This window comes from Rosa chinensis, chromosome 2 (genome assembly GCF_002994745.2).
Source record: "Rosa chinensis cultivar Old Blush chromosome 2, RchiOBHm-V2, whole genome shotgun sequence".
Taxonomy (NCBI): domain Eukaryota; kingdom Viridiplantae; phylum Streptophyta; class Magnoliopsida; order Rosales; family Rosaceae; genus Rosa; species Rosa chinensis.
This window is the reverse complement of record NC_037089.1, coordinates 67,103,324-67,115,490: the sequence shown is the minus strand read 5'-3', so window position 1 is coordinate 67,115,490 and position 12,167 is coordinate 67,103,324. Positions and strand designations below refer to the sequence as shown.

The following is a 12,167-nucleotide window of genomic DNA, read 5'->3' as shown; positions in this document are numbered from 1 at the left end:
ATGACCGGTCCCTTTTGGTTGTTCTGGAGAAACTGTAGAAACCCGTAAGGCGCTATCTAGGGTTCCCCGATCGTTCGCCAATCATGATATCGATGTGGTAAGGCGAAAAAGTACCAACCTGGACCTGCACATCCTCTGTCCAGAACATCCCCAGCCCGCCAGACTGACCATCACTCAAAACCTCCTTTGAGTGCACAAACCCTAGCGCCGACCGGAGTGCAATAAAATCAGTCAAGCGTCTGATCTTGGTTTCACATAAAAGGATGATCTGAGGCTGGTTTTGAGAGGTGAGATCTTTCAAAGGCCGAGTTGTCTTGTCGTTGCAGATCCCTCTGCAATTAATTCCAGCTAAGTATTTCCATATCCATGGTAGAGTGAAACTTGCTTTCTAGAGATCTAGAAAGTAAACCCTAGCAGAGGCTAGGTCAAATAAGAGTTATTACCCGCTAAACTAGGCTGTTAATTAGTTAACTCGGTAACATGTTTACACGTGAAGTTCAAATAATTTTCGTTCTTACAAGCATTACATGTCTTTAACAGTCTAACTACATGGATCATAAGAGCATCTCTAGTTAACTGTAGTAAATGAGCTTTTAAATTATACAACTAATATAATGTAGAAACTCTGCTAGCTCTTGTTTAACCATTTCTCTCTTCTAACCTAGACAGCATTGTCGATGCTCACTAAGTCACTATATTACATAGTCTCATCTAACCCTCAACTCGTGTTCAACTTTTTTTTTTTTTTTTTTTTTTTTTTAATCCCCACCCCTCCCCACAACTCGTGTTCAACTTACTATCACTAATTCCCAAAAATTATGGAATAGTTAAAGCACCCAGCATGCGCTATAGCATTTATTGAACATGTCAACATGATTAGCCATTCAGTAGTCACCTAAAAACCAAGATTAGTACTAACCTGAGGTACTTATTTTCACACATGCACAAAGAGGATCTTGTATTTAGTTATTTATTAATTATATGATTTCTTTGTTTAACTTATATATGTCCATTGGCAAAGCTGCAAGGGGGCTCATGTGACCATCTATAGAAACAAGAAAAAGTTAAAAGATTACACCAAACATTTCAGAGAACCCAGAATTATTAACCTAATTAAAGTACGTACTTTCTGCTCTTAAGAGAGCTCCATCATGTGCTTTGTAATCATCTAATGGTTAGTTAATGGAAAAAAAAAAAACCTATAGACTTATGGAGATAGTAACCAATTAAAGAAACCCTTACATCTAATTGTACGATTTGTCCCATCTCTTTTGACCTTTGACCAAATAATTAGAGTGTATATTGCTTTCTATTGCATTATATGTATATTGATGCCAAGTAACCCACAGTTTCGACCCCCTCTTATTTATAAAGAAAAATAATAATAATTAGAGAAGTAAGGACGTCCATTTTTTTTTTGACAAGAAGGACGTCCATTTGTATATTGATGCATGTTTCTGTATATGATTATTGAGAACAATATTCATTTTGATTTATACTTGTTTTAAAAAATGTTTAGTACGTTTAGATAATTGATACATATACATATAGTATACTTGTTTTAAAAAATGTTTAGTACGTTTAGATAATTGATACATATACATATAGCTCGAAAATATAAATTTTCTTTTAGTGAACTTCAACGGTAGCTAGAAAGGAATTTTATTCCAGAAGATTAAAGATCTGATAGATCCAAGATATATTTATGCAAAAATAACAAGTTAGGGCGAAACACAAATTGAAGCATACTTAACTTGAAGCCGAGACTCTAGAGTTGTATATATACACTTACTGCTCAGCATCGTGTTTAAATTGAATATAATTACCTGGTCGTTGGAAGATTTTTGGTCCACATCACACTGGTGACTGAATAATTTAGGGACTTTCTTTCACTTATTTGCAGCACAAGGCGGGGTGGAGAAATTTTGCAACACAACAATCATGTCCTCATGGTGCAAATGCAAAAACCCGCCGCGGCCCCGCGGGGGGTGGGTGGGTGGTGGGTGGTGTGTGTTGGGGTTGGTGGTGATGCCAAAAACCCTCCACAATCAGGAACTCCTACGAATCTTGCATTAAGCCCGAAAGTTAACAATATAAGAACACTTAAATCATGCATATATGCATACGATAACTATAATCCTAATTTCTAAACCCTAAACTTTATAGACTACAATGTACTTTATAATGAGCTACTATCTTGCAACTGATGATTTCCCATCTTAAAGAAATAGTTAGTTTCTTGTATCTCCATCAACACACCACAACTAGTCATTTAATTAATTCAGGGTTAGTCAAACGATTAGAAAAACGATAATGAATTAATGATCGATCAATGAAAAGGACTTCCATGTTCTCTCTCTCTATATACTGTACGTACTTAGGTATCGACTTGTGGACTAATTGTTATTTTTATGGTTAGATTATTTATCTCTAACTTCTCTACTATAATAAGGGAGTTTCACATGGAATTTCTTGGTGCCATCTTCCACGATCTTCTAAGCATCTTAAAACCTTATAAACAAAGTACGTAGCAACTGGATTAATAACAATAACTAGGTATCATGTACGGATATCAAGACAGAGGGCTGGGAGAGTTGTATAATAGTTCTGATGAACGAGCACTGTGGATGCCTTGTGGATTTCAACTGTTAAGGCATGCAGTTGCCTTATTAACCCAATTGCAATTTAAAAACACATCTTGCCAAATTATTCTGACATCTAAACATGAGCATAGTCAAATGGAAAACTAACTTATTAATATGCAGATGGCAGGGGTTGGTTAAACCACATTCTGTGTAAATGGATAGCTAGTCATTCACCCCCTAGTCATCAATCTAACGATATTTTTATCTACAAGGCTGATTTTGTGTTCCACTCTTTTTTTTTTTCACAATATTTAAGCTAAATAGGCATCGTCCAAGTAAATGGACGACTGTACCTGGATAACAACTTATATAATGGACACATAATATAATCTAGGAGTCTGAGGGTTCCATTTGGATATTAGTAATTATGATCGAGCTTTTAGCTTACATCATTTGGTGTGTTAGCAAAAGAAAAGAAAAAAAGTAGATTATGTGGAGCACTATGGAATTCTATTTAATCAATGCCATGAACGTATAGTTCAACCATTGAAATATGAGTACATTAGACCATTAGTCTACTCAGATGATTAAGTGAAGCATGTTATTCCATTTCATATATTTGCAATTAGCTAAATATTAGCTGAATTAGTGATGTGATTTAGTTTTACTTATTAATTTTTTTATTAAATTAAATTTGTTAACAATGTTTTACTTACGCAGGAAAAGGAAAAAAAGCGAAGAAAGATGGGGAACAAGAAAAGGCAAAGAGTAAGAAGACCAACTTGATGCTGAGGTTGTTGGCTGCTGATAAGCCTGAGGCAAGTACTAGCTCTAACCTTAAGGCCATGGGGAAAGAGAAGGTGCTTGCTTAAGGTATTAAAATTCAAGACATTATGAACTTCAAGCCTTCTCAAGTGAGAGTGATTTTTATATGCTTTTCTAAGGTGTTCCTAGCTGATATGTGTACCACAATTGAGTGCTGACAGATTTGATTAGATGATTGATTTTGCCTTAGAAAGCGAGATTATTCTTACTTAGTTGTTTGGCTTGCTGTTTCAGCGAGCGACTATTTAGACTACAATGAGTTTAGATGTAACTTTAATAGGTTATCCGGTCTATTTCTGAATTTTCTTATGTAAATTATGTTAGACTCTGTTATGTTTTTATGACTTTAATTTCTAATAATATCAAACCTTACTAAAAGAAAGAAAGAAAGGAAAAAAAAAAAAAAAAAGTAGGCCGGGAGAAAGTGTTATAATCGAATTTGGTGAAATTTTTTTCTTAGAACTAGAATTGTCGGTACTCGGTAGTGGAAGGAAACAACTCACTTTTGGCGCAATTGGCGCAATTTGGGAGAGGGAGAGAGAGAGAGAGAGAGAGAGAGAGAGAGAGAGAGCAGTAAATGGGAATGCAAAAACCAAGAAAGTCAGGCTTCATAAATCTGGGAGACTAGCTAGGTGTACATTGGGATTAAACAACAAAAGACCTTGATCATGATGATCCTTTCTGAGGCAGTTGCACCAGCTGCAACCGACGTACCCGAAATCAATGATGAATAGAAATTAAAATATAAACCAAAGAAAACTTTAAAATAATGCAAGCAATTAATTCAGGCCTCTAAGCCTCTCCCAACTTCTTTAAATACCTGCCACCTGCTTGAGAGTTTTACACAAACACAGAAAAGAACAAACAAAACTCGCCCTGAAGCATATTTTCTACTTCAATGGATTCCAAGAAGTCTAACAAGATCAGAGAGATTGTTAGGCTCCAACAAATCCTCAAGAAGTGGAAAAAGCTAGCAAATGCCCCTAAGAACAACACTACCGCCATTACCAATTCATCATCAACCATCACAGCCAGCACTACTACTCCAAGCAGCAATGGCAGCAGAGGCATCAAGTTCCTCAAGAGAACACTGTCCTTCACAGATGTCTCAGCGGCTAATCAGAGCGACGTCGTCCCAAAAGGGTTTCTCGCCATTTGTGTCGGGAAGGAACTCAAGAGGTTTATCATCCCAACAGAGTATTTGGGCCACCAAGCATTTCGGATTCTGCTCCGGGAAGCCGAGGAGGAGTTCGGATTCCAGCAAGCGGGTGTGCTCAAGATTCCATGTGAGGTGTCAGTGTTTGAGAAGATCTTGAAGGTCGTTGAAGAGAAAAGGGAAGTCTTCTTCTTGCATGAGTTTGGATTCAATGCAGAGAATGACATGATTGGTTCTTGCTTATCTCCATCAGATTGTGAGCTTACACCTTCTCATCATCCCCAAATGTGTAGGTGATGGATCATGTATACATACACTTGATTTTGATATGTTGGATCTTCACCATCTTTTTCTTCTTTCTTTAGCTTTATTTTGTGAAGGATAATGTAATGGAAAGAGACCAGAGTGTGATTAGAGGAGGACCTAGAGTTGAATTAATAAGCTAGACTACTTCATGTTCTGCAAGGTATTAGTTACTTCCTGGATATCATTTATTATGATCCAAGTGATGTAATTGTCTCTACCACCATTTTACTGCAAAGGACCTGAAGTTTTCATCATTGAGCAAGTTGTATCATTTTTATTTTGCTTGCACATGAGAAGAAATTAACAAAAGAAACATTTCTAAAACTTGACTCTAAGCCAAAAGAGGGCAGAGAATAACACCAAGTGGTACCAGAAAAATGAGGAATCAAATAAATGAATAATACTATTTTGTTTATAAAAGAAAATAAAATCAGTCATAAATGGTATACTCACTGCTTTTGTGCCTCGTTTGGTTCGTGGAATGGAAATCTTAAGAATGGAAACTTGATCATTTCCTGTGTTTGGCACGTCCCAAGGAAAGGAACAACTTTCCTGCATAAAGGGAAAATAGGGGGGAAAGTGGATCCTCCCACACCTCATGGGATTCACTTTCCCTTCTACTTTCCATTTATTAATTGCACATTAATTACCTATTTTAAATATTATTTTAAAGATTATTATTACCAATTTATCCAAGAAAATTTTGAATCTTGAAGTGTTTATGTTTTTATATTAAGGATACTATTGGAAATTTGATGTTGCTTACTTTCCTATTCATGCACAAACCAAACATTAGAAATGAAAGTAAAATACATTTTCAGATTACTTTCCTGACATTCCCAAACATTGAAAGGGAAACTAGTGGGAAATTTAGTTTCTCATGCTCATGGGAAAGGCTAAGAAACCAATTTCCTTTCCGCAAACCAAACGAGGCATTGGTGTTAACTGCTTTGAATTTGCAGTGTTAATAAGAGTAGTTGAGTTATATTTAATTATTTATCTATATATATGTATATATGTGTGTGAATAATATTACTGGCTGAGGGTTAACTGCTTTTCTTTGTTGGTAAGAGAGGGTTAACTGCTTTGATGACTTACTATTTTATTAGTTATGGGTCTTAACAAACCTTCAAAAGTTCAAATCTTGCACTTGATCTTAAATTTTTTCCCATCATCTTAATTATTCAAATATACAAAAGTACTGTATTGGGAATTTAAGCAAGTAGCCTTTTTTATAAAATATATTAGTGTTATAATGATGCATTCAAGTTATGGACAAGTTATCCTTCTCCTGCCAGAACTGGTCATGACACTGAAATTTCAAGGTTTATCTATTAAAGCTCACATGCAACTCCAGTTCTCCTATTAAAAAAGAAAATTGCTCTTCTAATCTCCAAAATATTAAAAAGAGAAAGGAAAACCTCAACCGTGAAGCCTCTGCTCATTGATCCATTTCTTGGAAGCCTCAGAATTGTTTTTTTTTCGGTAAAGTATTATTAGTTGACTATTACGAGATCACCCATCCTAATACTATTCACACCCAATCAAACATTTTTAGGGAATTTGTCTGCTCCTTATAGTAAACCAAGCATGTATTCACTCATATCTATTCGTTTATATATGTGATACTTTTTTTTTTTGGATAAAGAAACTCATTAAAAAAAGATCAAAGAAATTAAAGGAAACAAAGAAACAGTACAAATAAAGCTCTAATCAGAGACTAATTATAGAAACTAGATACCAAACACACCCTATGGGTGTAGATAATTATATGGGAAGTTATTTCACAAAATGTGGAGAAAATTGCTACACATATTTTGTTTTTTTTGTTTTTTTTTTAAATTTCTTTTGTTTTTCTTTTATTTGTGAATTGACCGTTTTGTCTTTCTCAAATATTTCAGTTCAAATGTTTTTTAATATTTGAGGGATATTTTGGTAAAAAATTTATGTTTTGGCTGACAAACTCTCTTCTCTTAATAATAGTATAGATAGGAAGGCCTCCAAGGATTTTGGAGCGACCTTGAAAGGACGAAATCTAGAGTTTCATGTTCGTGGCGGCAAGGAACCTTCGTTCCTTGGACTAGGCAATGGCGCGCTCCAGAGAGAGGGAGGTGTGAGGCGATGAGCATGATGGTAGCGCGGATTAGTGAGACTGCATGTGGCTGCGGTGGGATCTGTACGGCGATGGTGGTTTGGTTCTAGGCGGTCACTTCAATCTGGAAGCTTCTCATTTGGGTGTAGCGGATCTGGTACTAAGGCGTCGATCGTGGTGGTTTGACAATAACGTTTCTCAAGGGGGGTAACGGTCTACTTTGAGGAGGCGGCTCTAAAGATGCTTTTCTAACCATTTTTGTTCTCCAGATCAGGGTCCAAGGAGCTTCCTCCCTAGACTGCTGCAATTGTGGAAGATCGAGGCCGGCCGCTGGATTAGTGACGTAATGTCGCTCTCTCGAAGGCTCTTTCAGTCTGATTTGGGAGGACAAGGTGTGGGTGGTGGGTTTTGGGCCATTAGGCCTCAGCCCGCCTGGGCTGTAGCAATGTAACCTGGCTGGGCTAGCCCACTTTGTTTTTCCTTTTTTTTCTTTTGGATCTGACTTGGTGTGGGCTTTTGGGGCGTGGCATACCCTTATGTGGTCTCAGGTTGAAGTTTTTTCTTATGTTGGATGGCGTGATGTACACCATGAAGGTCGTTAGGTGTCACAGATTCAAGACAGTTGCTTTGATCTAAGGTTGTGTAGGCATAGGTTGTTTTCTTTCCCGCATTTGTTTTTTAACTTTAGTTTTAGTTTCTTTCTTTCTTTCTTTCTTTCTTTCTGTCTTTGAATAAATAAGCCTCGATTTTCAATATGAGGATTTTTTGAAACCCTCAAGCTTCACCAGTAAGGTCGTTTGGTATTATTAATGGAACCTGATTCCGTTTCCCTTAAAAAAAAAATGATACAAATAAGGAAAGAAGATCCTTGAACTAACGCAGCCACCGTATTAGCAAAGAGGAAGGAATAGATTCATAGCCCAGTGCTGAAGGCAAATCCTCTTATAAGCTAGAGAGGCAACTAAGTCAGCCGCCTTATTAGCTAATCGATCTTCTGGATCAAGTCCAACTCAAATTTGGAATTGAAACAGCCAAACAGCAAACAGAATTAAAGATTTCAACAAGCATTAATCTAATCCAGAAGTATCGATTAATATAGGGTCGAAATGGTGTTCCCATATTGGAAATTTTCACAGTATGTTAACAAATGACATATATACAATTATTACTTAAAGATTTAATTACTCAAATGAGAACCTTGTTTACTCTAATGAGAACTTTATTTATCTTCGGGAAGATTTATTTCCAGTTACCACATGAGTCGTCCGAAGTGGTGACATGATTGTAAATACTACATGAAATTGAACATGTATGAGAATTGTTAACATACCGGCCATAGTCTTACCCATAATATGATCTAAATTGAAACATTAATATTCTAGAAAAAATGCTATGTTAGTTAGATTATGAATTATAGGTCTCATGATTCGAATTGTCTATTTTTTAGTTCATTTTAAACATTGTTCTTTTTTTTTTTTGAAATATTTAAACATCGTTCTTACGAAGTATCAGTCATAGCGAAGCTAATTCCTCTACGGACAATTCTTAGGGGTGAACGAGCATATTCACCCAATTGTTGATTAACATACTTTTATTTAATAAATTTATAATCCAACGATCCATATCTTAAATTAGTCTTTAAAGATCATCTCTGTAAAAAATCAACCGAATTACAAATCATTTAGTTATCCAATTGAATCAAACAAATGGATGGTTCTAACAACACTTACTACTATTATAATAAACCGTCCATGTATTTCATAGAAATGAATATAACTAAAAAGTCTTTAATTTGATTGATTTTTTACAGAGCTAATCTTTGTATATGAATGGTTGGATTAGAAAATTATAAAGTTATTATGCGTTAATCGAAATAGAGGATGAATATGCTCACTCACCCAAGGAGTGAACCTAAGAATTGTTCTTCATCTACTCAGAACACTACTAATTTTGGTTAATTATATAAAAAACATCACAAAGCTAAAGTTCCCTGTAAAATCTAATTACATGCATGTGCTCTTGGCCAAGATAAAAGTAAAATTACATGCATGTGCAGTCATTCCAATAATGGTTAACTAATTAAATTGTAGGCAACTGGAGAAGAAAAGGATTACATCATGGATCAATAGAAACCATCCTAATCATATATAAACTAGCCTCTTAACACACGGTCACGTGTGTGTCAATTGACATTTTATACTTTTTTTATACTTTATTTGTGTCTATAATATTTTATTTATAAAAAAGAGTTTGTTTCAGTAATTTCTCAAAAAAAAATGTTTATTTTTTATAAAATTATGAATAACTTTTTCTTTCTTCAAAAAAAAAAGTTAACTTTTTGTTTAATAAGTAATTTTTTTTATTTAAACTGCCAACTCCAAAAAAAAAAAGCTGCTGTTGCAGTTAACAAAACAACAAAACGTCTAAGATATTTTTTTTGTAATTTCTTCAATTCAATTTGCTATTATATTTACTATTTTATCCTTCATGTGTTAGATTATAAATTTTTAAACTATTATCAAAGAAGAGTAAATTGTGGGTTTTTTTTTAAATTTAACCATAAGCCTTATTGGCTTAATTAATATTGATGATGACATGAAAAAAAGAAGTATACCAAGTAAATGGGAGATAATTTCCTTGAACGAATTGCTATGTACACATTCTACTTCTGCCTAAAATATATAGGAGAAGAATTGATTGACAAAAAAAAAAAAAAAAAGGGGGAAATAATGTGAAATTAAACTAATTAATCAAAACCTGTTTTCTGATTTTCTTATCATTCTTCTTTTGGTTTGACAGACACCTGACCAAAATATGCTCAAAATCTTCTTCATCACAAGGAATTCTAAGTGCACCTTCTTGCTCAAATCCGTACTCGTCTTCCACCCTATCCATCAAAACCCTAAAATCTGGCGACGACAAGCAACTCATGGGAATCACAAACCTGCGAAGCTCGGGGCCCACGTATACTGCAATGAACCCTTTCGGAACTTGCACCGAGGCCCGGTGGCCATCAGACAACTCTCCGGCCAGCAACGATTCTGCAGAGTTCTCACCGGGGTCTAAGAGTCCCCCGGAAACAACTGGATGTTTGTGGTTTGGAGGAAACCAAAGCGATAGCCGGTGAATGCTGTTCTTTGGCCACGCGCCAATGTGCCTTATCAGCTGCTGCTTCATGTTGTAGTTTCGATGGCGATGAATGTGATGAAGCTGATGTTGATGACGGATTAATGGCTCTGAATGGCTAAGTTCATGCATGCAAAGGGTTTCATGCTGATTAATCATATAAACTATAGTATTTCACCTAGAGAATTAAAGGAAAAAAAAAAAATCAATTTACAGAACAAACAGAAAACATGGATTTTGTGGGTCTGATCTATATCGCAGAGAAAAAGCTCAACCTTTGTACAAATATGGAGGAGAAAACTCTTTCTCTGCGAACGAAGATGGTGTTTGCAGTAGAAAGGACCCGATCATGTTTTCATTGTTGGTTTGTTGTTTGATTATGAAGCTGGGATCAAATCCATATTTATATATACAAAGCCCATAGGTGTTGAGTGCTCCGCCTTACAACTCGACCGGCTTTCTGTATTTTTAGCAATTTGTCCAAGTGCTGTTGTAAATTTTGGCGGCCATTGATAATATGGACTACTTAATTATGGTCAAATGGTTTAAGGATTAGAGGTTTAATTTGTTATATATGGTATAATTTAAGTGACAGCCACACATAAACGTACGTAGTTAAACTTGTTGTACCACATTTGTACAGATGACGTACATTCCGAACCACAATTGGTATAGAAGTAATTGAACCTTTTTAGGGATCACATTACTAACCACATATTTTTTATATCCACTTATTTAAACGAGTCGAGCTACATATTTTCGAGATATATAAATGTGTAAAAATTATATAAAAAATTTACTATTTTTTATTACTCCAGTAAGTCAAAGTATAATTGTTCATGATTTTTTAGTTCAGTGGTGTAATCATTTTTGAGTGAGATGTCTCGAGTTCAACTTATGGACAACAACCAATTGTATGATAATAAAAGAAAAGATCAAAAATAGTTTTTGAGACTCGTACCTGATTTTATATATCCAAACTCTAAATTATCAAATACAGAAGTCAAAATTTAGAGCTTTATCTGAATTTGAAGTTTCTAAAACCTAAACCCTAAATCTAAAACCGCGTTGCATTCTTTTATATGTTTCAAACTTCCAAGAGTCAAGTAATTTCACTTCTAATTCTTTTGGAGTAGGAGGTAAGACACGAATTGGAATTCTAGATTGAGGAGAGATCAGAAGAGATCCACATTCGTACTTGTCATCCAGTAATAATCTATCATGAACCAATATAGCAATATTTAATTTCGATAATCAGATTCTCTACGAACCCAATATTCTAATTAAAATACGAAGTTGGTGTTGTATCTGCATTTCAGACAGGTTCGAGTGGATATGGCACGGGAGAGATCCAACGATCATAACAAAGTGGAATAACTTTTGTACTCTCTTAACTTTTATTGTTAATTTCCACGTACTCCTCCTAGCTCTTTTAACTTATACCGTTTCGATCCACTCCAGTTAATTCTTCCCTAGCTGATTCTTGTTAATTACATAGGCCTTGGATACATCGATACAACAATTAGACCTCTGTTCATTCATATGGCTCGAGATGGATTATTTTACTATATTTTGCCAAGCACTTATCTGAACTTTGTTTCTACAGTTCCTGCCTCCTTCGTTCAAGAAACAAAGCAAAAAACACAACAAAATTACAGTTGAGTTGAGAGCGCCGTAGCTTAGTTATATTCAGTTGGATCGAGACGCCACTGTCTCCACATACAATGCCATCGAAAAAAGAGAGTAGAGAAAAACAAAATGGGAAAAAACGTGCATGGTTGGATATATAGGAATATAGGATGTTAATATTATATATATATATATATAATTAATTGTTCTTTGTTGTTTCTACTGTTGACGTCTTGGTATCATCTTTGTCGTGATCGATTTTCTTGAACTCTCTCCGATGGTTATTCACTTATTCTTAATTAATTGTCATGAACTCTCTCCGAACGCTCTGATCAATGTAGTTATCGGCTTTCAGCTCTCAACAAGATACAAGATAGTATTAGGCGAGCACACCTAGATTAATCAACCCAAAATTAGTAAGGGCAATGATATAGGGCCTCAATGAGGC

General features: G+C 35.2%; 1 protein-coding gene and 1 non-coding gene across 2 annotated transcripts; one reads left to right on the top strand and one right to left on the bottom strand.

The window, feature by feature from the left end:
• Positions 1–4,267: 4,267 nt before the first annotated feature.
• On the top strand, positions 4,268–5,006 carry LOC112191003 (auxin-responsive protein SAUR41). Its single transcript, XM_024330530.2, has one exon. It carries the CDS (start codon positions 4,309–4,311, stop codon positions 4,861–4,863), a length of 555 nt encoding a protein of 184 aa, XP_024186298.1. The 5' UTR covers positions 4,268–4,308; the 3' UTR covers positions 4,864–5,006.
• Positions 5,007–9,575: 4,569 nt separating this feature from the next.
• Positions 9,576–10,479, bottom strand: LOC112184815. Its single transcript, XR_005805345.1, has 2 exons — positions 10,366–10,479; positions 9,576–10,268 (listed from the first exon to the last, which is right to left on the bottom strand). It is a non-coding gene; the product is annotated as an uncharacterized LOC112184815 (transcript).
• Positions 10,480–12,167: the final 1,688 nt, after the last annotated feature.

Excerpts from the sequence above, each read along its gene's own strand:
- LOC112191003 (XM_024330530.2), top strand. The coding sequence starts at position 4,309 with ATGGATTCCAAGAAGTCTAACAAGATCAGAGAGATTGTTAGGCTCCAA.